At 41.1% G+C, this 25962-nt stretch overlaps 2 protein-coding genes and 1 pseudogene across 2 annotated transcripts in view; all 3 read right to left on the bottom strand.

Moving 5' to 3' along the window:
* The window catches only part of LOC107749952 (WW domain-binding protein 2-like), a 6047-nt gene extending 4597 nt beyond the window's left edge, over positions 1–1450 (bottom strand). Inside the window, exons 1-2 of the mRNA XM_016565193.1 lie at positions 1233–1450; positions 299–407 (exon numbers count right to left, since the gene is read on the bottom strand). Coding sequence (XP_016420679.1) covers positions 299–407; positions 1233–1291 — 168 coding nt within the window. The 5' untranslated portion in view covers positions 1292–1450. The remainder of the gene's footprint in view (positions 1–298; positions 408–1232) is intronic.
* Positions 1451–3009: 1559 nt separating this feature from the next.
* On the bottom strand, positions 3010–12510 carry LOC107749955 (zinc finger protein 271-like). The gene is made up of 3 exons (XM_016565195.1): positions 12470–12510; positions 7357–7373; positions 3010–4307 (listed from the first exon to the last, which is right to left on the bottom strand). Exons 1-3 carry the CDS (start codon positions 12508–12510, stop codon positions 3010–3012), a joined length of 1356 nt encoding a protein of 451 aa, XP_016420681.1.
* Positions 12511–12552: 42 nt separating this feature from the next.
* LOC107749954 (gastrula zinc finger protein XlCGF57.1-like) lies at positions 12553–24706 on the bottom strand (annotated as a pseudogene).
* Between the last annotated feature and the right edge of the window lie 1256 nt (positions 24707–25962).

Below are 25962 nucleotides of genomic sequence, written 5' to 3'. Positions count from 1 at the left end.
TTAAATTCAAACACATGCATGTATATATTCATGAAAATATGTTATGTTTATGTTTACTATATTAATATATAATATAAAATATAAGAATATAGAGTATAAAAATATATGCATGTAAATTTCATTTTCTAAATATTTACTGCACATGTGTGTATTTATATATACATAATAAATATACACAGTACACATACATACATTATGTAAAGAAAAGCTTTTATTTGGGATGTGATTAATCGCGATTAATCGTTTGACAGCACTAGTTATGAATAAGTTAAGCTGTGTTTGGGTGGGTTATAGTTACCCTGTACTGGGTGAGGTACACAGAGCCCTTCTTAGTCCCCTTGAACAGGTCGTTTTTGGGCGTGACGTCACTGAAGGACAGTTCGACGTTCTTGCATTCTCGTAAGATGCTGAAAGCGCAGGATGAAAACAGGAAGTGAGGTCACACTGGAAAGTCAAGCACACATCTGTTCCCAGAACAGCACTGCAGAGTTTCTCAACACATGTGAACAAACACCGTTACTACAGTTCCTTCAGAAATCAGCCACACTGTCGGTCTGTCTGGGATGATGATTTGACTGTTCACACTGATCTGATCTTAAAGAGATAGTTCACCCAAAAATTAAAATTCTGTCATTAATTACTCATCTTCATGTCGTTCCAAACTCATAAAACCTCCACTGGCGGATGCCTATAACTAACCAATGTTTTTTCTGGAAAAACTGTCCTAAGAGTACTATCACTTTCTATGATGTCCCAATTAGAATTTATAGCATGTTTAGGCTAATTTGTGTAGCCTCACGGCTGATGTCGCATGGACTATTTTAATGATGTCCTTACTATGTATCTGGGTCTTGAATGTGTCAGTTGCATTGCCGTCTATGGAGGGTGAGAAAGCTCTCGGATTTCATCACAAATATCTTAATTTGTGTTTCGAAGAGGAACAAAGGTCTTACGGGTTTGGAACGACATGAAGATGAGTAATTAATGACAGAATTTTCATTTTTGGGTGACTATCTCTTTAAATCAGACATCTTAACTTCGAGGCTCAGAATCTGTGCAGTCACCTAAACACAGCCAATAAATCATACGCTTTACATGAATTAATTCAGTAAACTACAATCATTCATGCCATCACAGACCTGACAGCACAGTTGAGATGACCAGCACATGTACACTGGTGTTAATGATCAGATGCGGTGTTATTGTTGTGGTGGTGTAGTTTGTAACGTTACCTCTCTCCGGCCTGGATCAGGACTCCTCCGTTTGGGTGATGGTTTCGGTTCAGCGTCATGTCGATCAACACTCGATTAAAACAGATGTGAGTTTCAGCGCGACGCTATTTAATAAAGGAGTGTGTTATTAATCCGCGATCAGTGATGAACGCCTCGATAAACAGCTGCGCACTTTATTTCCGGTACCACGTGACTCCTGTCTCCGTCCCCCGAGCCCGTCACGTGACCCGTGCTGTGCTGTGAGGCCCCGTAAAAGCTCTGGAATTTGTATTTATTTATTTATTTAATTTCAATTATTTTATTGAACAGAAAATGCATCTACAATGGCACTGATAAATGTAAATAAACAAATATTAAGCAAGGCACATATAAGACAAAACAGATGCAAAGTACTAAAAAAATTACATGGATTCTGAGAGAAAAAAGGTGCGAGAGAGAGAGAGAGTAAAAAGAAATGAAAAAAAAGAATAAAAAGTGTAAGTAGGAGTCTCTTCGTTCCTCTTAAAATAAATCAAGTTCTCTTATTATTCCAACAAATTTCTGGGCCTTTTTACTTTTCATATATTCCAGTGAATTTGGCAGTGATTAAATTTTTGTCTCTAACCAATAAGACATATTTTCCCAGTAAATTCTAGGAAAATACACACACACACACACATGTTGTGTTTCCATGTTACGAGCAGCTATCGTCGGATCATCAGGATGGAATGAGAGGTAGAGTTGAGTGTCATCAGCATAGCAGTGATATGAAAAGCCATGTTTCTGAATGACAGAACCTAGTGATGCCATGTAGACAGAGAAGAGAAGTGGTCCAAGTACTGAGCCCTGAAAATAGTTTTCAAACCAAATAGTTTTCTCCTATTTTCCACACACCTTTGAATTCACCTTTGACGTAAATGAGAGCATGACTTGCTGCATGCTCTCATTCACGTCATCCACATTAATAACCCAGCAACATCGGGTTACTTATTAAAGATATCATCCCAAATTGGGTCAAATCAAGCCAGCTTCCTAACCCAACAGTCTCATCCGAGCGTTTGGATTGAAACAATTACCAGCGTGTTTTTTATGTGTAGGCTATAAAAAAGTTCACAGTGTATATTTTTGCTAAATCGCTTGCAAATATAAGATTGTTGTTAGGTCATACATACCACGCAATATTAGAATAGGTACCCCTTAGTTTCAAAATACTTAGTAGAAATAATTTGTAATTTTACAGATTATTATTCCTTTATTCCCCAAACTTCGCATATTGTTCCCTTATACCTACACGGAGGTACTGAATAGGTACACTGTAATTACAAAAAGGTTACGCTGCAAATCCTGTTTACTTACGCAGTACATTGCGTGTTTTTATCTAAAGAGTTACAGAATAATTTAGAAACATTCTAAGTCATTATAGAAACAACAGTGAAGAACAAAATTTTAAATAAACCTAAGTCTCTCTTAAAAGTGTTGCAGTCTCTTCTTCAGCTCCCTGAACAAGATTAAATTCTAAAATAAATTCTTTCCTTCATGAGCAAACTGCAAGTGACACATATGCTACTCCGTGAGTATTGTTCTAAGCTCAGAGCTGCAGAAAGAGTATGGCGCAAATCACAAAATCCTACTGACCTTAATGTATATCGATCACTCCTCTCTTCATTCTCTGCTAATGTCTCCACTGCTAAAAGGACATACCATCACAACAAAATTAACAATTTGCCTAACTCTCGCATGCTCTTTAAAACATTTGCCTCCCTCCTTTGTCCTTCTCCTCCCACTCCTTCATCAACTCTTAACAGCTGACGACTTTGCCACATTCCATTCCAGACTGACTGAATCTCTTGCTGCAGTGTGAACACTTGTAAGGTTTCTCTCCAGTGTGAATCATCTTATGTCTTTTCAGGTCTCCTGACTGACTGAATCTCTTGTTGCAGTGTGAACACTTGTACGGTTTTTCTCTAGTGTGAATCCTCTCGTGTCTTTTCAGGATTCCTGAATCACTGAATCTCTTCTCACAGTGTGAACACTTGTAAGGTTTCTCTCCAGTGTGGATCCTCTCATGTGTTTTCAGGATTCCAGGCTGACTGAATCTCTTGTTGCAGTGTGAACACTTGTACGGTTTTTCTCTAGTGTGATTCCTCTCGTGTCTTTTCAGGATTGCTGAATCACTGAATCTCTTCTCACAGTGTGAACACTTGTAAGGTTTCTCTCCAGTGTGAATCCTCTGGTGCTGTTTTAAACAGCTTGCTGAAGTAAAAGTCTTCTCACACTCAAAGCACATGTACTCTCTCACACCAGTATGTAATTTCTGATGTTCTTTTAAATATTGTAGACGTGAAAAATTTTTTCCACACAAATGACATGAATGTTGTTTCTCCTTTGTATGAACTTTCAGGTGTGTTTTCAGGACTGAAGCACTCAAAAATGTTTTCCCGCATTGATCACGTGTGTACGTTTTCTCTCTAGTGTGGATGTTCTTGTGTAACTTAAGGCTTGCTAATCGTGCAAAACTCTTCCCGCACTGATCACAAGTGAACGGTTTCTCTCCAGTATGAACTCTCATATGCTCCAAAAGGTTTCCTTTTATTGTGAAACTCCTCCCGCACTGATCACATGTGTACGGTTTCACTCCAGTGTGGATCCTCTCATGTATTTTCAGAGTTGCTGACAGTCTGAATCTCTTGCCACAGTGTGAACACTTGTAAGGTTTTTCTCCAGTGTGGATCCTCTGGTGTTGTTTTAAACAGCTCGCTGAAGTAAAAGTCTTCTCGCACTGATAACATTTGTGCAGTTTCTCTCCAGTTTGGATCCTCTCATGTTTTTTCAGATTTGTTGACTGACTGAATCTCTTGTCACTGTGTGAACACTTGTAAGGTTTCTCTCCAGTAAGAACTCTCGTGTGAACATCAAGACTATATTTGCATGTCAAATTCTTTCCACACTGAGTACAGGTGAAAGATTTCTTGGCTCTTGTTTTCCTTAAAATTATCTGTTTGCTTTGACAGCAACTCAAAGGGTTTTCTCCAGTTTTGAAGTGATTTTTTCCCTCAACTTCACTCAATTCTTCATTCTCATTTTCTTCAATCAACTCTGAAATAAAAGCAAAAACAGTACATTTGTCAGTAACTCATAAACAAGTGAGTGAGTGATTAATCGCTGAGTGATGCAGTCGTCTGAGGGTCCGAAGACCACGGACACCCAACAAAGGTCTTCGGCCTTGTCCCTTATGCACAGAGATTTCTCCAGTTTCTCTGAACATTTTGATGATGTCATGCACGATAGATGATTAGATTTGCAAAGCCTTTGCAATTTGACTTTGAGGAACGTTGTTTTTAAAGTATTCCACAATCTTTTTACGCACTCTTTTACAGATTGGAGAACCTCTGCCCATCTTTACTTCTGAGAGACTCTGCCTCTCGAAGACATCCCTTTTATAGCTAATCATGTTACAGACCTAATGTAAATTAACTTAATTAGTTGCTAGATGTTCTGGTTGTGATTGGTGATTTGGTCGTGGCGGCGGCGGTTGCAACATTATGTAGTATATATCTACCCGCTTAAATGATAGAAGTACTTGCGCTGTACAATCTATAAAGACTGTGTCTGTTCCACGAATAGTGAGGTCAAAATATAAATTTAATGCTGGATCTAGAAAAGAATCTGATCGTGATTAAACCAGAAAAAATGTAAAATAAATGAACAAAAACTATTTTTAAAGTTTGGGCTCCTAAACATTAGATCACTCACACCCAAAGCAGTTATTGTAAATGAAATGATCACAGATAATAGCTTTGATGTACTCTGCTTGACTGAAACCTGGCTAAAACCAAATGATTATATTGGTCTAAATGAGTCTACTCCACCGAGCTACTGTTACAAGCATGAGCCCCGTCAGACTGGTCATGGCAGCGGTTCTTGCGTCAGACCAAGGCTGCATCTCATTGCTAGTTTTACTTGATCTTAGTGCTATGTTCGACACCATAGATCATAACATACTCATAGATCGATTACAAAACTATACAGGTATTCAAGGGCAGGCTTTAAGATGGTTTAGATCCTACATGTCCAATCGCTAGCACTTTGTTTACTTAAACGGGGAGTCATCTCAATTAAATCCAGTATGGAGTGCCACAAGGATCTGTCCTAGGTCCTCTGCTATTTCAATATATATGTTGCCCCTTGGTAATTGTGGCAGTATGAAAAAACATATGAGGGTTTTTAATGTGTTATGGCCGAGCAGAGGAGGGAAATCAATTATCCGGAAGTGAGGAAATGTGTATTTAAGGTGGAGCTGCAGGAGAGCGCAGCAGTAATTAGCAGATAGATGCAGATCAAGTCAGACGCTGTCGCTGCATTGTGGAGACCTCGCTGTGTTTGGGCAGGGTGGATCGCTACGAGCGTGAGTTGCCGGGCGATCATTTGAGTGTGCATGCTGCACCTCCGGACACCAGCTGCAGAGCGAAGCAAGTCTCTTATACGGACAAGTGCGAGCGGGATCTCAAGGTGAATTGCTGTTGTTCATCTCTTAAACCTCATGTTAAGAAAACTTCCCCCTGCCATTAGCGGCCCACTCTTTTTTGTCACACACAAACATAGCAAACATCCACAAACATTAACGTGCGCACTTTCACGAAACACTTAACGTTAGTAATCATTGCTGTTTGGTATTTGTATGATCTACAAATATAATCAAGAGTTTAATGATGTTTAATGTGATCTAAGAATTCTATATTTAATGTTTTCTTACATGTTTCTTTTGTCTCTTGTTACTACCTTCTACACATTGTATCTCAAGGAGTGTTGAATCTGCTGAGTTTTCTGTTTGATTCCATATTGATTGTTGAAAATATCTCTGTGAAACTGAGGTTGCATTTGTGCATTTAAACTTGAAACAGAATGCAAAGTTTTTCTCTGTTTGTTTGTTTATTTATTAACTGTTAAATTCACCTTTGAAACTATGAACCTGAACTTATTTTGTCTGGACATTTCATTCAAATTATTTTTGTAACCGGTGGCTTAAAAAAGCTCTTCTGGGTAAAACGGTTATATTTGACAAGACTGAGCTTGTCTGGCGCCCGAACTAATCAGATCCGATTGTTAAATTAGTTTTTTTAAATAGTTAATATTCTCTCCTTAATCTGATATAAATTTTCTTAGCGCCCGCCACCGCTACATAATATTATTAGAGAATACGGGATTAGTTTCCACTGTTATGCTGATGATACTCAACTATATATCTCAACAAGACCAGATGAAACTTCTAAATTATCTAAGCTAACAGAGTGTTAAAAATTTAAAAGATTGGATGACCAATACATTTCTCCTATTAAATTTGGATATTACTTATTGGACCAAAAAAACAGTACACAGAATATCTTGGATTACAATTTGCAACTAGACGGATGAACTATTTTTTTCTCTGTTTTTGCCACGGGATTGACATAGGGGATTGACATCCCGTGGTAACTAGGATTTACACAAGCTTCAGTCTGGATCCAGAACCGCTGAGAAGAGATGATGCCAACCCCTCAGAGGACTTCAGATGATGCCAAACCTGAAACAACATACAGAACTACCACATTTTGCTATAAGTTTGATTGCATCATATAATAATTTCTCGTGTTCATCGTCTATTTGATTACATCTTTAATTGATTTTTCCCATACATTTCTGCCATATGTACATAAACTGACAGTCACCACTGATAAGATACTAATAAATATATTGTATAAACTTAGTTTTCTGTAAAGTTGCTTTGCAACGATTTGTATCATGAAAAGCACTATTCAAATAAACTTGAATTGAAAAACTTGAATGTTCTCCCAGCTGAATCTTTTCAAAATGTCTTGCTTTTTCAGCCCTTTGTTGCCCCTGTGGCAACTTTTTTGAGACCTGTAGCAGGCATCAAATTTGAAATGAGCTAATTTAGTGGAAACAAGTATAAAATTTCTCTGTTTAAATATTTGTTATGTTCTCTATGTTCTATTGTGAACAAAATATTGGCTCATGTGATTTGAAGTCTTTTAGTTTTCATTGTATTCAAATTTAAAAAACGTCCCAACATTTCCGGAATTCAGGCTGTACTTGAAACTTTAGAACCGTCAGTATTGTTAGTGAAGAATGAAGAATAAACACCAACCTGTTTCTTCTTCAGTATCTTCAGTGTGTTTGATTCTGCAGGGTTCTGGATCTCTCATCTTCTCTCTGTCCTCTTTAATAAACTCAGTCTTTACAGATTTCTTCCTGATGCTTTGATGCTCGTCTTCACTTGTAAACTGATGGGAATATTCCAGCTGAATTTCTGTGTGGAAGAAGCAAATTTGCCAAAATCATCAAGAAATCAAAGAGGCACTGTAAATCGTTATATCGCTATATTAAAAGAGTGTTGACACAAAAGTAAGAGTGTAGAGCACATCAGTTTAAAATGCTCATTCAGTAAGACTGCACTCACATAAGAGGTAATTCACACATTCTATGTATTTCTGTTGTCCATCTTTCTAAATAACAGTAAGAATGAAAAATGAAAGCATAAACAGAAATCTGATGACACCCATCGTCATTAACAACTACAGGTAAATATCTACACTAGAGCATGTGTAAAAATATCCTCCTGAGACCCGAAAAAATTAAAGGTTTTGTGAATTTATTAAGCCTTGTACACACCGGGATGATTATCGCTCGCTTATCGCCGATGTTTTTTGACGTTTTTGACGTTTTTTGACAGAAATACCCCGGTACACATCGAATCCTATTTGATCTGCAATTCCTCTCCATAACAACTCCCTCTTATTGAGATTTTTGTAGTCGCTGTCGCATTTGTCATAAAGCCCTTTGTGTTCAGACACCAATGAGACCAGCAGCTCTACATTCATCTTGCCTCGATGCATCTTCTTGGTCTACTTCCGGCTTCGATACCGTTCGGACGTTCTTGCTTACTGCTCTGCGCTTTGCTCCCTATTTCTGTACTTTTATCGGATTTTTCTAAGATTTTTACTGCAGCAGATCAGCACAGTGCTCAAACAACACATTTTTGGCACAAACACTAAAACTAAAAACTCTTTGAGACTGGAATAATACCACGAAACAGAAGACTTTGTCTCCCACTGCTAGCAGCTTACATTCCAGAGACAGGAAAACACAGCTGCCCACATTCAAACAGAAGAGAAAGAAAATGCCTCCTGTTGAATCTACTTGCTGCATGAACTGCTGCAAACTTCTACAAAGGATTGCGGTTCTTGAAACAAAGTTACTTGCTGGACTTCCAAAACAGGCAGAACACTCAGCAGACCGTCATCACGGACCCCCTCAGCATACAGCCGGGTGAGTCCCATGAATCTAGTGAATCTAGTGTGACAATCAGTTTCGGCTTGTTCCTCTACACTTGGTATAAACGGTTGAGTCGATGGCACAAACAGAGAGCGAGACTTAAAGGCACACGAGACATCAGATTGTCACGAGTTTCTCGTATTGCTGCCGTAGCATCCTCTACCCCAGATATGGCTATGACAAGGCTTGTGAACACTGGTATTCTACCACCCCCTATACATCTTGAGAACAGATTTGAAGCATTAATGAATGCGGGTGAGGAATCCCCAAATGTGATTAAACATGGATCGGATCAGCCAGCAGCTAACATCGCTACTAACAGACGCTCAAGGTCGAGTAGACAGCGGCTTTCAGCTCAGAGCGCAGCCGAGCCCAGGATTCTGATAGTGGGCGACTCCATTATCAGAAACATCAGTAGCAGAAATTCAGCAACTTTCTGCTTTCCTCAAGCAACAGTTTCTGATTTGAACAAGGAACTTCGGAAAATTCTAATGAAGCACAAGACTGCAAATCGAATCATCATCCATGTGGGGAAGAATGATATTCAGAAAGAGCAGTCAGAACTCCTTAAGGACTTCAGTGAACTATTTGAAACACTTTGAAGACTTAAAGTTCAGCCGTTCATTAGTGGACCACTCCCAGCAAGGGGAACCAACATGTTTTCACGTTTGCTTGGGCTGAACACATGGCTACAAAGAATCTGCAGTTTAAAAAGAGTCAATTTCATCGACAACTTCAATCTTTTCTGGGGCCATAGACAACTGTTTAAACTGGATGGCCTCCACCTAAACAAACTTGGTGCAAGAGTGCTAAAGGACAACATCTACTTCTCCATCCGTCATCCTTCAGTAGTGTGTGCCAAACTACTCAACCTGAATGGCACACACACACCTGGACAGAGTATGAGTGACCACAGGACTTCATATCAGCTTCCGAGTCATCATGTGGTTGACACATCCCACAAGGACACTGATAACACCACGCAGCCACAACAAGCACTGCTCATGGAAACTACCCCGGCTGAGCCCTGCCACCAGAGCCACAGCCCCGCTCACCAGACACATTATCCCTCTCTCCAGCATCTCCACTTCTAAGCTTCTCACAGAAAATGGAGGAACTGGTTTATGCTGGGACCAAACTCTCCCACTCTTTCGCTGCAAGTTCCCAGATATCAACTAAAAAATGGCGGACCCCACAACCACTAAAGCCTGTCCTCCCACCTCGCCCTCCTCCTACTGTGAGAGCTCTCCGGCCGCTGCCACAATGCTTTTCAATCTGGTTTCCGACCGCATCACAGCAAAGAGACAGCGCTCATTAAGATAATAAATGACATTCACTTAAACGGTCTCTTCACCAGCCTTCACAAGAAGACCATTAGACAGCTGCAGCTCATCCAGAACACTGCCGCCAGAATTCTGACTAGAACCAGAAAATCTGAGCAGATCACACCAGTCCTCAGGTCCTTACACTGGCTTCAAGTTACATTTAGGATTGATTTTAAAGTATTTTACTCGTTTATATTAGTCACATTTAAATGCAGACGCAAAACTAATCTGTTTAGCTGTGCATTTATTGAATGAGCACTGAACAATGTCCGAACTGATTGCACTATATTTTATGTATAATCATTTTCTATTCTTAACGGTTGTAAATTCATTTTAAACCTCTTAAATCAATTTTTAAATCATTCTCAAAGTTTTTAAATTCCTTGTTTTATTGTTGTGATTATTATTTTTTTATTATTACCATAGTCTTTTTTTTTATGTAAAGCACTTTGAATTACCATTGTGTACGAAATGTGCTATATAAATAAACTTGCCTTGCCTTACTTACTTCCTCTTCGTCGTTAGGTATCAATGTGTGCTCGGGCAAGACCGTTTTGTGCTTGAGCGCCATCAAGTCGTGTTTTACTGTAACTTCAGCAGCTCCAGACACGTGAACAAAAGCGGCAATCTCATTGGTCGGCCAGCTTGTAACACGGCGCGTCAAACCAAAAAAATGAGCCAGAGGCGTTTTTAAAAAAAATTACGCTTTTACGCCTCGCGTTTTGCGCGTCGGTGTGCACACTCACATTGGCGCCCTTTTGTTTAGTCACGAGGCGTTAAACATCAGTGATAATCGCGCGCGATATTCGTCTCGATGTGAACAAGCAGTTAGGCTATTTTTTCATGTCATTACATTGTTTAGAGCTGCTAAAGATGCTTTGACTTTATCTGTATTGTAAAAAGTGCTATAATGGTTACATTAATAATATAAATATAAAATAAAATATACAATTCTATATGAATATCCCACATTTCTGACACAATACCTAAAAAACAAACAAACAAATAAACAAAAAAAACCCGTACAGCTTGTTCTGCAGTAAATAGTTAATGCCGTAAACTTCAACCAAGTATACAGAGTCCTTGTTTTTAGTTTTTTTTTAGGACAGGACAGTAGAGACTGACAGGAAAGCATGGGGGTGAAGAGAGGGGAACGAGATCGGCAAAGGACTGCGAGTCAGGATTCGAACCCGGGTCACTGGTGAAGCAGTTGCACCATATATCAGTGTTAACCACTAGGCCAGGGGTCTCCAGACTCAGTACTGGAGGGCCACTGTCCTGCATAGTTTAGTTCCAAGCAGCTCCAAAATACCTGGCTGAAAGTTTCTAGTATGCCTAGTTAACCTTGATTAGCTGGTCAGGTGTGTTTAATTGGTTTTGGAGCTAAACTCTGAAGGACAGTGGCCCTCTAGGACCGAGATTTGAGAACCCTGCCCTAGGTTATCAGTGCAGACAATAGTCCCTGTTCACATTCCACACACATCAAAATGACTGTGATGGCATCTGGAGACTCAGTGCATGTGTACCTGGTCAATTCATGTGTTTTCTCTGATCACATAGCTATCCAATCGAAAAAGAAAAAAAAAGACATTCCAGATGAAACTGGACAAAATGCATCTGGTTGTTGAAGTCACATATGTGAACTGTTCTCCTCTCAAAATGCTAAAAAAAAATAAACATGCCAGAGTACATTATAACGGCTTGCAGTAACTGGATGTGCCAGCACTACTGCAACATGCATCACCACAGATATGGCCCGCCACAAAGGAGTCAATGTGCAAACTGAACAAATATTTAAAATATATGGTACATGGGTTGTGGCACAGGGATTAACTATGAAACTAAAAAATGGCACTTCATGACTTTTTCCACACTTCTTGGGTGAACTCAAGTGACCGTTAAATGATTTTTTTGTTTGAAACTCTTTCCACACTGATCAAAAGTAAACGGCTTCTCTCCGGTGTGAATTCTCATGTGACACCTGTGGCCTGTAGCATGAAGCCGGTATCAGTTTTTGCCCAGGTAAGTTCAAGTTTAGGTTGAGCAAACTCTTGAGTTTTCTGGCTCAAGAAGATGGGTTGGTTCCGAGTGGGTTTCGTTGCTATGGTAACTTACGCTGACTCTCGTGAGAAGTGAATCCAAATGACACTCTGCTAATGCTCTCCACACGTTCCCTGTGATTGGCTGTTTGCTGCACGTGTCACACTTTCAGGTGCAAGCGCTCCAGAGTTAATCGCAAACTCTGGTTCAAACTCTGAGTTGAAGGAGTACGTTTATATCGAGCCTTGCGAGCCCACTGATCCTGATCTAAACCAGGTTGGATTTATCGGGTTTTGTCAACTCAAAACTTACTCTGCAACTCTGAGTTTGTTCATCTCGCTTCGTGCTACAGGCCACTGAAATGTATTGCTGTTGTGAAGCTCCTTCCACACTGTTGGCAAGTAAAAGCTTTTTCTCCAGTGTGACATCTCATGTGGACTTTAAGATGTTGTTTTTGTGTGAAACTCTTCCCACACTGTTGGCAAGTGAAAGGCTTCTCTCCAGTGTGAACGCTCATGTAGAGTTTTATGTTTCTTTTTTTCAGTGAAACTCTTCTCACACCGTTGGCAGGTGTTAGGCTTCTCTCCAGTGTGAATTATCATGTGGCCTTCAAAGTGTCCTTTATCATTGGAGCTCTTTCCACACTATTGGTAGGTGAAAGGCTTCTCTCCAGTGTGAACTCTCATGAGGACTTTAAGATGTCCTCTTTGAGAGAAGCTCTTTCCACACTGTTGGCAAGTAAAAGCTTTCTCTCCCGTGTGACTTCTCATGTGGACTTTAAGATGTTGTTTTTGTGTGAAACTCTTCCCACACTGTTGGCAAGTGAAATGCTTCTCTCCAGTGTGAACGCTCATGTGGAGTTTTACGTTTCTTTTTTTCAGTGAAACTCTTCCCACACCGTTGGCAGGTGTTAGGCTTCTCTCCAGTGTGAATTATCATGTGGCCTTCAAAGTGTCCTTTATCATTGAAGCTCTTTCCACACTATTGGTAGGTGAAACACTTCTCTCCCGTGTTAATTCTCATGTGGCGCTCAAGGTTTCCTTTTTCAGTGAAGCTCTTCCCACACTGTTTGCAGGTGAAAGGCTTCTATCCAGTGTGAACTGTCCAGTGGTGTAATGTAACAAAGTAATAATACTTCGTTACAGTACTTAAGTATCTGTACTCAAGTCGAGTCTGGGGTGTGCGATTGTCAGGGGTACACAGACCAGAGAGAGATGAATAACGTTCCAAACAGGCTTTATTTAACACAACAGCATTGATAAGGCAATAGGTGATCAGATAAGCATAGCAGATGGAGCTGGAGGAAGAACAGACAGGTGAGGAGCCACACACACACACACGTTTACAGGACTTGATGAAGAGGTAAACACTTTCCTTTCCTTTCTTTTAGGAATAGCACATGCCACTTGGAGATGGAGACACAGAGCTGATGACTGGAGATAAGGAACTGGATGCTGGAGATCGGAGACTTGGGAGTGCAAACAAGCAACAGGTATGTAGACTTCAGGTGAGTAACAATCCAAGGCGAATATCTGGAAGGTCTTAGACGAGACTAAACAATCTGTGTGTGTGTGGTGAGTCCTTTTATCCAGTGCAGGTGGAATGAGAGACAGCAGGTGATCATGACTGGATGATTGGTGACAACGAGCAGGTGAGCAGCAGGAGGGATGATGGAAAATGTAGTTCAGATTAGGTGACAGAACTGGTGACTGTGAAAGTACTTCCCCCTCCCGGAAGGCGCGACCTCACGCCAAAAGGAATCCAACCAGGGAGAGAGAGTGGGCGTCCTGGAGCTGTGGCAGTCGACAAACAGGTGAAAAGGGTGGTGTGTGCATGTTAGGACACCTCCAGGGCGGCGCCGGCAACTCAGGGAGCCAGGGAGGTGCCGGCCATTCAGGGAGCCAAGGAGGAGCTGGCCATCCAGGAGGCCATGGAGGCGCCGGCCATTCAGGGGGCCATGGCAGCGCCGATAATTCAGGAAACCACGACGTATGGGCCTTCATGGCCTTGTTCTGGATCCCAGACCAGCGGAGATGAAGGAGAGCCGGGCTCCTGTCCGAGCTCTGCTAATTGAGTGGGCTCCTGGCTGGACTCTGGAGAGCATTCTGGAGCAGACTCTGGAGAGCATTCTGGAGCCTTTATTGGACTGTACTCGGGAGTAGAAGTCACCTCTGGATGGAGTTCGGGGACAGGAGCAAAATCTGGGTTGAGTTTGGGGGCTGGAGCCATTTCTGGGCTCCAAGACATCCCATCATATTCCACCAGTACTCCCAGGGGCACAAGTGCGGCAGCCATTTTGGATGAAGTCTCATGTGCGACGGCCCTTTTGAATGGAGGCACAGGTGCGGCAGCTATGACGGGATGGAACTCTGGCATGGAGGTACTGACTGGACGAGATTTTGGATAATGGAAGCTGAGAGGGGAAAATTTCTTCAGGGCCTTCCAGAGAGAAATAACCGCAGGATCCGCCACTTTCGCCCCCAAGTCGGCGCTGTTAGAAACCATTTTCCGGGGTCGAGGGAAAACTATTGGCCCTGGTCTGAAAATTTCACACACTGGAGAGGACTTGGGACTGGAGTTGGCTCGATAGAATAAACCACCAGTACCGGGTGGCCGGATCAACAATGGAGCTCATACTGCTGTTGTCTGCTGGTGGTCTAGTCTTCTGTCAGGGGTACACAGACCAGAGAGATGAATAACGTTCCAAACAGGCGTCTTTTCTTCTCTCCCGTGTTAATTCTCATGTGGCGCTCAAGGTTTCCTTTTTCAGTGAAGCTCTTCCCACACTGTTTGCAGGTGAAAGGCTTCTATCCAGTGTGAACTGTCCAGTGGTGTAATGTAACAAAGTAATAATACTTCGTTACAGTACTTAAGTATCTGTACTCAAGTCGAGTCTGGGGTGTGCGATTGTCACGGGTACACAGACCAGAGAGAGATGAATAACGTTCCAAACAGGCTTTATTTAACACAACAGCATTGATAAGGCAATAGGTGATCAGATAAGCATAGCAGATGGAGCTGGAGGAAGAACAGACAGGTGAGGAGCCACACACACACACACGTTTACAGGACTTGATGAAGAGGTAAACACTTTCCTTTCCTTTCTTTTAGGAATAGCACATGCCACTTGGAGATGGAGACACAGAGCTGATGACTGGAGATAAGGAACTGGATGCTGGAGATCGGAGACTTGGGAGTGCAAACAAGCAACAGGTATGTAGACTTCAGGTGAGTAACAATCCAAGGCGAATATCTGGAAGGTCTTAGACGAGACTAGACAATCTGTGTGTGTGTGGTGAGTCCTTTTAACCAGTGCAGGTGGAATGAGAAACAGCTGGTGATCGTGACTGGATGATTGGTGACAACGAGCAGGTGAGCAGCAGGAGGGATGATGGAAAATGTAGTTCAGATTAGGTGACAGAACTGGTGACTGTGAAAGTACTTCCCCCTCCCGGAAGGCGCGACCTCACGCCAAAAGGAATCCAACCAGGGAGAGAGAGTGGGCGTCCTGGAGCTGTGGCAGTCGACAAACAGGTGAAAAGGGTGGTGTGTGCATGTTAGGACACCTCCAGGGCGGCGCCGGCAACTCAGGGAGCCAGGGAGGTGCCGGCCATTCAGGGAGCCAAGGAGGAGCTGGCCATCCAGGAGGCCATGGAGGCGCCGGCCATTCAGGGGGCCATGGCAGCGCCGATAATTCAGGAAACCACGACGTATGGGCCTTCATGGCCTTGTTCTGGATCCCAGACCAGCGGAGATGAAGGAGAGCCGGGCTCCTGTCCGAGCTCTGCTAATTGAGTGGGCTCCTGGCTGGACTCTGGAGAGCATTCTGGAGCAGACTCTGGAGAGCATTCTGGAGCCTTTATTGGACTGTACTCGGGAGTAGAAGTCACCTCTGGATGGAGTTCGGGGACAGGAGCAAAATCTGGGTTGAGTTTGGGGGCTGGAGCCATTTCTGGGCTCCAAGACATCCCATCATATTCCACCAGTACTCCCAGGGGCACAAGTGCGGCAGCCATTTTGGATGAAGTCTCATGTGCGACGGCCCTTTTGAATGGAGGCACAGGTGCGGCAGCTATGACGGGATGGAACTCTGGCATGGAGGTACTGACTGGACGAGATTTTGGATAATGGAAGCTGAGAGGGGAAAATTTCTTCAGGGCCTTCCAGAGAGAAATAACCGCAGGATCCGCCACTTTCGCCCCCAAGTCGGCGCTGTTAGAAACCATTTTCCGGGGTCGAGGGAAAACTATTGGCCCTGGTCTGAAAATTTCACACACTGGAGAGGACTTGGGACTGGAGTTGGCTCGATAGAATAAACCACCAGTACCGGGTGGCCGGATCAACAATGGAGCTCATACTGCTGTTGTCTGCTGGTGGTCTAGTCTTCTGTCAGGGGTACACAGACCAGAGAGATGAATAACGTTCCAAACAGGCTTCATTTAACACAACAGCATCAATAAGGCAATAGGTGATCAGATAAGCATAGTTTACAGGACTTGATGAAGAGGTAAAATCTTTCCTTTCCTTTCTTGTAGGAAGAGCACATGAAACTTGGAGATGGAGACACAGAGCTGATGACTGGAGATAAGGAACTGGGCGCTGGAGATCGGCGATAGGAGACTTGGGAGTGCAAACAAACAACAGGTAAGTTGGCTTCAGGTGAGTAACAATCCAAGGCGAATATCTGGAAGGTCTTAGACGAGACTAGACAATCTGTGTGTGTGTGGTGAGTCCTTTTAACCAGTGCAGGTGGAATGAGAAACAGCTGGTGATCGTGACTGGATGATTGGTGACAACGAGCAGGTGAGCAGCAGGAGGGATGATGGGAAACGATGATTGCTTACAGACAAGAGGTTGAGCAGCTGGCTGTCTGGTGCAGTCACAACAATCTGGAGCTCAACACGCTCAAAACTGTGGAGATGATCGTAGACTTCAGGAGGAACTCCCCTGCACTCCCCCCACTTACCATCATGGATAGCACTGTGGCTGCAGTGGAGTCATTCAGATTCCTGGGAAGCACCATCTCTCAGGACCTGAAGTGGGACACTCACATTGACTCCATTGTGAAAAAGTCTCAGCAGAGGTTGTACTTCCTTTGTCAACTGAAAAAGTTAAACCTACCACAAGCGCAGATGACAGTTTTACTCAGCTGTTATTGAGTCGGTTCTTTGCTCTTCTATAACTGTCTGGTTTGGGTCAGCAAATCAGATATAAGAAGACTGCAACGGATTGTTAGGACAGCAGAAAGGATCATTGGTGTGCACCTGCCCAACCTTCAGGACTTGTACAACTCCAGAGTGAAGAAACGGGCAGGTAACATCTTCATAGACCCCTCTCACCCCGGACACAACCTGTTTGCACTTCTCCCCTCCAGCAGACGCTACAGATCTCTGTGCGCTAGAACATCTAGGCATATCAAATGTTTTTCCCCCATGCCATCTCCAGCCTAAACAGCTAACACAGGATTTATTACCTGTGTTCTGTAATTCATGCCTGTAATTCATTCTCCATCTCTAATTATTGCTTCTCTCTCATGTAAATAATGCACAAATCTGTACATAAATCTTCTGTTCCAGATTCATACACATTATTTATTAAGTCTTATTTAAATGTTTCTTGTCATATCATGTCAGATATGTATGTATATATATATATATATATATATATATGTATGCATGTATGTATGCATGTATGTACCAAGAGCTTCTTTAAAAAAAATTTAAAAAAAATTCCCTCGTGTGTTTGCGCACACTTGGCGAATAAAGCGAATTCTGATTCTGAAATGTAGTTCAGATTAGGTGACAGAACTGGTGACTGTGACAGCGATATACAGTATATCGTCTGTGATAATATGGTATGTGTTGTTGTAATGATGTGAAATCTGACATTATCAAGTAGGCTATATCACCAAATCACACACAGAGAGTGCATGCACATGATTTATTAGTCTATTAAAATTGTAAATTCAAGGCATTCAAAATTGTAGATGGCAAAAATGCTTCTGTATGCTTTATATATTTATATAATTTAATATAGTTAACAATCTATATCACACAAAGAGTACCGTTTTTCTTCACATATCAGCATGATAACACATTTAATGATAATTTAATACAAGTACAGTAAAGTTAGCAATAAGTGATTTACATTTTAGACATAATATTGCTTGTTTTTGCTCAATTTTGCCAACAAAAATAGTTCCAAACAAAGATCACAGCACTGTTTTGTGTCTTTTTGAGCAATGGTGTTTACTTATTGAATGAATCAGCTTTTTGAACGAATCGGTTGAATAAATGATTCAGTGATGATTCTACAAGTCATTTTCTGGTAAGATATCTGTACTTTTACTTGAGTATGGCTTTCAGGTACTTTATACACCACTGGAACTGTCATGTGTTTTTCAAGGTTTCCTTTTTCAATGAAACTCTTTCCACACTGAGTGCATGCATAATGCTTTTCTCCAGTGTGAATTTGTATGTGCTTTTTAAGCTTTCCATTATGAGTAAACATTTTTCCACAGTGTTTGCAGGAGATACCTCTAGTTCCTGTCTTCTGAGCGCTTATTCGTGTAGAAGTTTTTTTAGTCTGCGAACAGCTAAAATATTTTTCTTCCATTTTGAAATCGGGATTTTCCTCGACCAGGTACTTGTCTTCATTTTCATTCAGTACTTGACTCTCCTCTTTCAGCACCTTCAGGTCTGATAGAGACAAATGCAAGTTAAAAGGTTAGTTCACCCCAAAATGAGAATTACCCCATAATTTACTCACCCTCAAGCCAGCCTAGGTGTATAGGACTTTATTCTTTCAGACAAACACAATCAGAATTATAAAAAAAAAAATACCCTGCGTCTTCCCAGCTTTATAATTGTAGTGAATGGGAGATGAGATTTTGAAGCTCAAAAATCATCCAGCGATCATAAAACGTACTTCACACAGCTCCAAGAGGTTAATAAAGGCCTTCTGAAGTGAATCACTGCATGTGTGTAAGACAAATATCCTTATTTAAAACTTCATAAAGCAAAACAACTAGCTTCTGGAGCCATGCAGATACGCATTTGACTTGCGTTAACTTCTGTGATGTAGTACACACTCCTATGATGTGCTGCGCAGCTCATGATGTGCTTAGAATGTGTAGTGTTGTGTAGCACATCATAGGAGTGTGCACTACGTCACGGAAGTTGAAGTGCCCCTATTATGGATTTTTGAAAATAACCTTTCATGCACAGCTCATGTAGCACAGCTCTAAGTGAATGAAAACATCCTGCCAAGTTTTAAATCTGAAAGTGCACCGTGTATAAAGTTATTGTCTCTCAAAAAAAAGAGTCGACTCTGAATCATTGAAACCAGTCGTTTTTAAAACGAATCCCAAGCCGTATCATGTTGACGTCAACATGAAACATTAGCATATTGCCCGCCCAATTGTTGGTCATTTTGCGTTGGTCTGAATGAAAATGTAAATTCATTCTTTGAGTGAGTGAGTGACATGTGACATGTGGCCAAGTATGGTGACCCATACTCGGAATTAGTGCTCTGCATTTATCCCATCCAAAGTGCACACACACACCGTGAACACACACCCGGAGCAGTGGACAGCCATTTATGCTGCGGCGCCCGGGGAGCAGTTGGGGGTTCGGTGCCTTGCTCAAGGGCAGCTCAGTCGTGGTATTGAAGGTGGAAGAGAGCGCTGTACATTCACTCCCCCCACCTACAATCCCTGCCGGTACGAGACTCGAACCCGCAACCTTTGGGTTATGAGTCCAACTCTCTAACCATTAGGCCACGACTTCCCACACAAAGAATTCATTCTTTGCCACTAGGTGGAGCGGTAAAATAGATATTTCCCCGGTAACGCTGTACACAAAGCAGCACTGCGCTCACAAACGCTGCTTTATCAGGCATTACAGTCATGATGAAATGAAAATGAGACCAATCGACCAATCACCGCAGATTAGCGTCACGCAAAGGAGGGGTTTGGAAAAATGAATCATTTGGGAGTCGTTGAGCAAGTAAGGTAAAAATAAATGCATATTATAAGACAATGAAAGTGTTTTTTGACCTTGCATGCATGTCAACCTGTTGTTGGGAACTCCCAAAACCAAAATATGAACCTTTCATCACCCATAATAGGGGCACTTTAACACAAGTCAAATGGGAATGACCGTCAAAATCTCCCCCACCCCCTATTCACTGCCATTATAAAACTTGGAAGAGCCAGGATATTTTTTTAAAATAACTCTGTGTTCGTCTGAAATAAGAAAGTCATATACACCTAGGATAGCTTGAGCGTGAGCAAATTATGGGGTAATTTTCATTTTTGGGTGAACTATCCCTTTAGCCTACACTCCAGGCCAAATAAAAGCCAGAATTAGGAAAATCATATGACATTCTTCAGAAATATCATTCATTTCTGTAGAGCTGTACTGTGAATAAGAATCAATTGACTGAGTTCAGCTTTGAGAAAGAAACCAACCTGTTTGTTCCTCAGTATCTTCATGTTTGATGCTGAATACTTCTGCAATCCTAATGTCTTCACTCTCCTCTTTAATAAACGCCATCTTTAGAATAGTGTGTCATGTGGATGTTTTTCTGTGAGTTTGGACAAGATGAGAATAATTAACAGAAAGAAAATAAATCCAAATGTGTTACTCATGTGCAGATGAACTTTGCTAAAAAAAAAAAAAATGTTATACAAAGCATTACAATGTTACATTCAGTAATGAAACATACATTTAAGAGTTCTCGTTAGAAGCATAAGATTGCCTGAACAGTTTGGAACACTTCAAAAGCTCAAAACACAAACCTTTCTTCAGCCAAATCACAAAAGAGCAGGAGCCAGGCACAGCCTTATGATGTCATATCTCCCCTCCAAAATAAAAGTCCCAATCTCACACTAAAATCAGAAATGTGCAGACATGTTCAAATACAAATAATGAAACATATTAACGATGTTCAGAGTTAAATTATTGATGAAATACATATTTATATTTATATATTAATTTTTTTGCAAGTTTATTTATATAGCACATTTCATACACTGATAATTCAAAGTGCTTTACATAAATGGAATTAAAATAATCATAAAAAATAGTCACAACAATAAAACAAGGAAATTAAAAATAACCTTAAATTGATTTTAAATTAATTAAAACAGTTAAGAATAGAAAAAGATTGTACATAAAATACAGTGCAATCAGTTAGGACGTCGCACAGTGCTTATTCACTAAATGCACAGCTAAACATACGAGTTTTGAGTCTGGATTTAAATGTGACTAATGTCAGCCGTACGGCTTGAGAAGGCCTTAGACTTTCTATCACGTGATAACACAGAAATAGAGAAAACTACAGGCACACTGGGTTCCCGCTTGTTCTGTAAACATTTGTGAATGTTGCTGCTATCATGGCGGGGACCCGACACTTATCGGGTTGTTGAATGAAAATAATCTGTGAGATTTTGTAAATGGCTACACACTTTATGTTTTATTTGATCTTTTATTTGAACTTTTTTTTAGAAATAGATTTAACAATGTTTAATTTAACAAACATTTGTCCATGTAATTAAACTTTTTTTTTATAGGGCCACAGACTCAAAAAAAAACAAAAACAAAAAAAACTTTTTGTAAAATGTTACTTTTACCATTGCCTATCAACTGGCAAAATTAATTGTGATTGAGTGTGTCCTCCCTGATTTACATTCCTTATAGTAGATGAGTGTAGTGACAAACTTGAGTGAAGACATGTGCCATATAACCTAATAGGGATTTCTTTAAAAAAAAAAAACCTGATAAACACATGCAAATAATAGTTTTTATTGGACATAAAAAAAGGACCACAGAGGAAATTCTATGACTTGTTTGTGTGTTTTCAGCTGTATGGGGCTTACTTGTACAATTTTATAAAACATGTCTGAAATAAGCAAACAAACATCAAGAAGTTTGTTAAATAATAAAGATCAACCTTTTTAAGTGTTCCTAACAGCAATATAATATAAAATGTCACAAGAATGTAAATGCAAAATAAAACCACTTCAATTTCTAATTTTCTTTGTTTCTGTGACACACGTGTGTCCATTTTATTTCTGTTATGGAAACCAACAAACTACATAATAGTACAAAAAGATGGGAACTTTGAATGAGTAATCATTTAGGCGGTATACAATAATAAGAGAGAGGTGTATGCATTTCATTTCTGATCAAGTACCTCCCACCTGCATACAGATCTACATGTTGAGGCTTCCTCGTTTTATTAAGTTACTGACAACTTAAGCCCGAGACACACTGCACGATTTTAGCAATCCTCTAAGATCATTGCATGTCACACTGTGCGACATGGATTTAATAAACTTGGCTACGACATGCGAGTAGACTGTACGACAATGACACCTATTGACTCGTAGGCTACGACGCACGTTTCTATAGAAGAATAAAACATCATCAGCATGTGCTAGTGGTAAACAAAAAGAGCATGATAAATAACACTTTAGCAGTTGTAGTTTTTATGTGTACTGAATAAAAGTGGAAGCGGCGAAAACGGAAGGGATAAGCGCTTGAGGTAAGCAGTTTTATGTTTTAGCGCCATGTCGCATTTCTATTGGTTGGTCAGTAAACGTGGATCGTGGAACGTGGCGGTGAGGACCCGGGAGAGAGGGGTTACATTGGTGCCGTGACCCGGATGGGAGTGAGTGTAACGGAGGCCAGCGAGTAGGTGTTGTGCAGGTAAACCTCACTCCCTGATCTCAAGAGACGTACTAGCGACTGATGCTAGAGGCTGCAATCTTTAGCCTCCTTGTTAGTGCGTCCGCCTCTCATGCCGGAGACCCGGGTTCGAGACCCACTCGGAACGAGAACGAGGTGTGGCGGTGAGGACCCGGGGGAGAGGGGTTACACAAACACACTGTGCGATTATCATGCTGTATCGTTGGCTATCTTTGGTCGCAAGACCGTGACAACGGTCGTCATTTGAACCTCTCTCACTATACGACACAGAACCACCGTTTAGGAGCCATGATCACAGAAAAAGCCACAATTGTTTCACGACGCCGAAAATCGTGCAGTGTGTCTTGGGCTTTACAGCTTGTTCTGCAGTATATAGTTAATGCCATAAACTTCAACCAAGTATACAGAGTCCTTGTTTTTTGGGCTTTTTAAGGACAGGACAGTAGAGAATGAGCATGGGGGTGAAGAGAGGGGAACGAGATCGGAAAAGGACTGCGAGTCAGGATTCGAACATTGGTCACCGGAGGCACAGTTGCACCATATATCAGTGTGTTAACCACTAGGCCAGGGTTCTCAAAACTCAGTACTGGAGGGCCACTGTCCCTCCGAAAGAGAGAGCATTTTTCCACATTCCAGATGAAACTGGACAAAATGCATCTGGTTGTTGAAGTCACATATGTGAAATGTTCTCCTCTCAAAATGTAAAAAAAAAATAAACATGGCAGAGTGTGTTATAACGGCTTGCAGTAACCGGATGTGACAGCACTACTGCAACACACATCACCACAGATCTGGCCCTCCACAGAGGAGTAGCTGAGTATCTTCAGCAAGCCGATGTGCAAACTGAACAAGTTTGTGCATTTATACATATGGGGGGGACACAGGTTGTGGCACAGGGATTAACTAGTAAACTTAAAAATGGCACTTCATGACATAAAGGATGCTGACCCCTGGTTTAGGCTGACACCTTTTCCACACTTCTTGGGTGAACTCAAGTGACAGTTAAGGGATTTTTTTTGTTTGAAACTCTTTCCACACTGATCACATGTGAACGGCTTCTCTCCGGTGTGAACTCTCATGTGATACCTGAGGTTTATTTCTGTTGTGAAGCTCCTTCCACACTGAGTGCATGTGTAAGGCTTCTCTCCAGTGTGAACTCTCATGTGGACTTTAAGATGTCCTCTTTGAGAGAAGCTCTTTCCACACAGCTGGCAGGTGTAAGGCTTCTCTCCAGTGTGACTTCTCATGTGGACTTTAAGGTGTACATTTTCAGTGAAGCTCTTTCCACACTGTTGGCAAGTAAAAGCTTTCTCTCCCGTGTGACTTCTCATGTGGACTTTAAGTTGTTGTTTTTGTGTGAAACTCTTCCCACACTGTTGGCAAGTGAAAGGCTTCTCTCCAGTGTGAACGCTCATGTGGAGTTTTACGTTTCTTTTCTCAGTGAAGCTCTTTCCACACTGAGTGCATGTATAAGGCTTCTCTCCAGTATGAATTCTCATGTGGCTTTTAAGATGTCCTTTTTGTGTGAAACTCTTCCCACACTGTTCGCAGGTGTAAGGCTTCTCTCCAGTGTGAACGCTCATGTGGAGTTTTACGTTTCTTTTTTCAGTGAAGCTCTTTCCACACAATTTGCAGGCGTGAGGCTTCTCTCCAGTGTGAACTGTCATGTGTTTTTTAAGGTTTCCTTTTTCAGTGAAACTCGTTCCACACTGTTGGCACGTAAATGTCTTCTCACTGGAGTGAATTCTCATGTGGCTTTTAAGATGTCCTTTTTGCGTAAAACTCTTCCCACACTGTTGGCAAGTGAATGGCTTCTCTCCAGTGTGAACGCTCATGTGGAGTTTTACGTTTCTTTTTTCAGTGAAGCTCTTTCCACACAATTTGCAGGCGTGAGGCTTCTCTCCAGTGTGAATTCTCATGTGGCCTTCAAGGTGTCCCATTTCACTGAAGCCCTTGCCACACTGTTTGCATGTGAAAGGCTTCTCTCCAGTGTGAATTCCCATGTGTCTTTTAAGGGTTTCATTTTGAGTAAAACTTTTTCCACAGTGTTGGCAGGAGAAACCTCTAGTTCCTGTCTTCTGAGCTCTTTTTCGTGTGGAAGTCTCTTTAGTCTGCGAGCAGCTAAAATATTTTTCTTCCGTTAAGAAATCAGGATTTTTCTCAACCAGGTACTTGTCTTCATTTTCATTCAGTTCTTGACTCTCCTCTTTCAGCACCTTCAGGTCTAAGGTGAATAGAGACAAATACAAGTTAAAAGGTTAGTTCACCCAGAAATGAAAATTACCCCATGATTTACTCACCCTCAAGCCATCCTAGGTGTATAGAACTTTCTTCTTTCAGATGAACACAATCAGAATTATTAAAAATAAATAAAAATACCCTGCATCTTCCAAGCTTTATTATTGTAGATTTTCAAGCTCAAAAATCATCCAGCGATCATAAAAACATACTTCACACAGCTCCAAGAGATTAATAATAATAATTCATTTTATTTATAGGCGCCTTTCATAGCACGCAAGGTCACCTTACAATGCAAAAAAAAAAAAAACATACAGCACCAAATCCATACAAAACAAGAAACAGTAAAATAAATTAAAACATTCATAATCATTGATCCACATATATGTAATCAAAAATGAGCCTGCTTAAATAAATGAGTTTTAAGACGAGATTTGAAAGTGGGAAAACTATCGCTGTTGCGTTTGTCCTGGGGAAGGGCGTTCCGCAAATAAGGGGCAGCATAACTAAAGGCCCTTGACCCCATGCTGTTCAGATTAATACGCGGTTGACTCAGAAAAACAGATGAAGAGGATCTCAAGGTACGTGCAGGAGTGTAGATTTGAAGAAGATCAGAAAGATAAGGAGGAGCAAGATTATTAAGAGCTTTGTAGGTAAGAAGCAAAATTTTGAAGTTGATACGATATTTGACCAGAAGCCAAAGCAGATGGCAAAGAACAGGTGAAATATGCTCTACGAGAGAGGATCTAGTAATAATTTGTGCAGCTGAATTCTGTACCAACTGCAACTTATGTAAGAGTTTTGAAGGAAGACCAAAAAGTAAAGAATTGCAATAATCTAGACGTGACATAACCAAGGAATGCACAAGAACAGCAGTAGTATTTGTTGTTAAAAAAGGACGAAGATGGTTTATTTTTCATAAGTAAAAGTAGGCAGATCGTACAGTATTATTAATGTGAGTTTCAAAAGATAGTGTACTATCAAGGATGGCACCCAAACTTTTCACCTGTAATGAAGGAAAAACTATAGACTGATCAATAGACACAGAAACACTAGAAGATTTTGCCAAATTAGACCTGGACGCTACAAGAAGAATTTTAGTTT

Source organism: Sinocyclocheilus rhinocerous, unplaced genomic scaffold (assembly GCF_001515625.1).
Source record: "Sinocyclocheilus rhinocerous isolate Xijiao unplaced genomic scaffold, SAMN03320098_v1.1 scaffold4740, whole genome shotgun sequence".
In the NCBI taxonomy this organism is placed as follows: Eukaryota; Metazoa; Chordata; class Actinopteri; order Cypriniformes; family Cyprinidae; genus Sinocyclocheilus; species Sinocyclocheilus rhinocerous.
This window is presented reverse-complemented; position numbering and strand designations above follow the sequence as displayed.

What these genes read in the sequence shown, in the direction of transcription:
- LOC107749955 (XM_016565195.1), bottom strand. Translation starts at nt 12,510, where the DNA reads ATGATAATTCACACTGGAGAGAAGCCTAACACCTGCCAACG.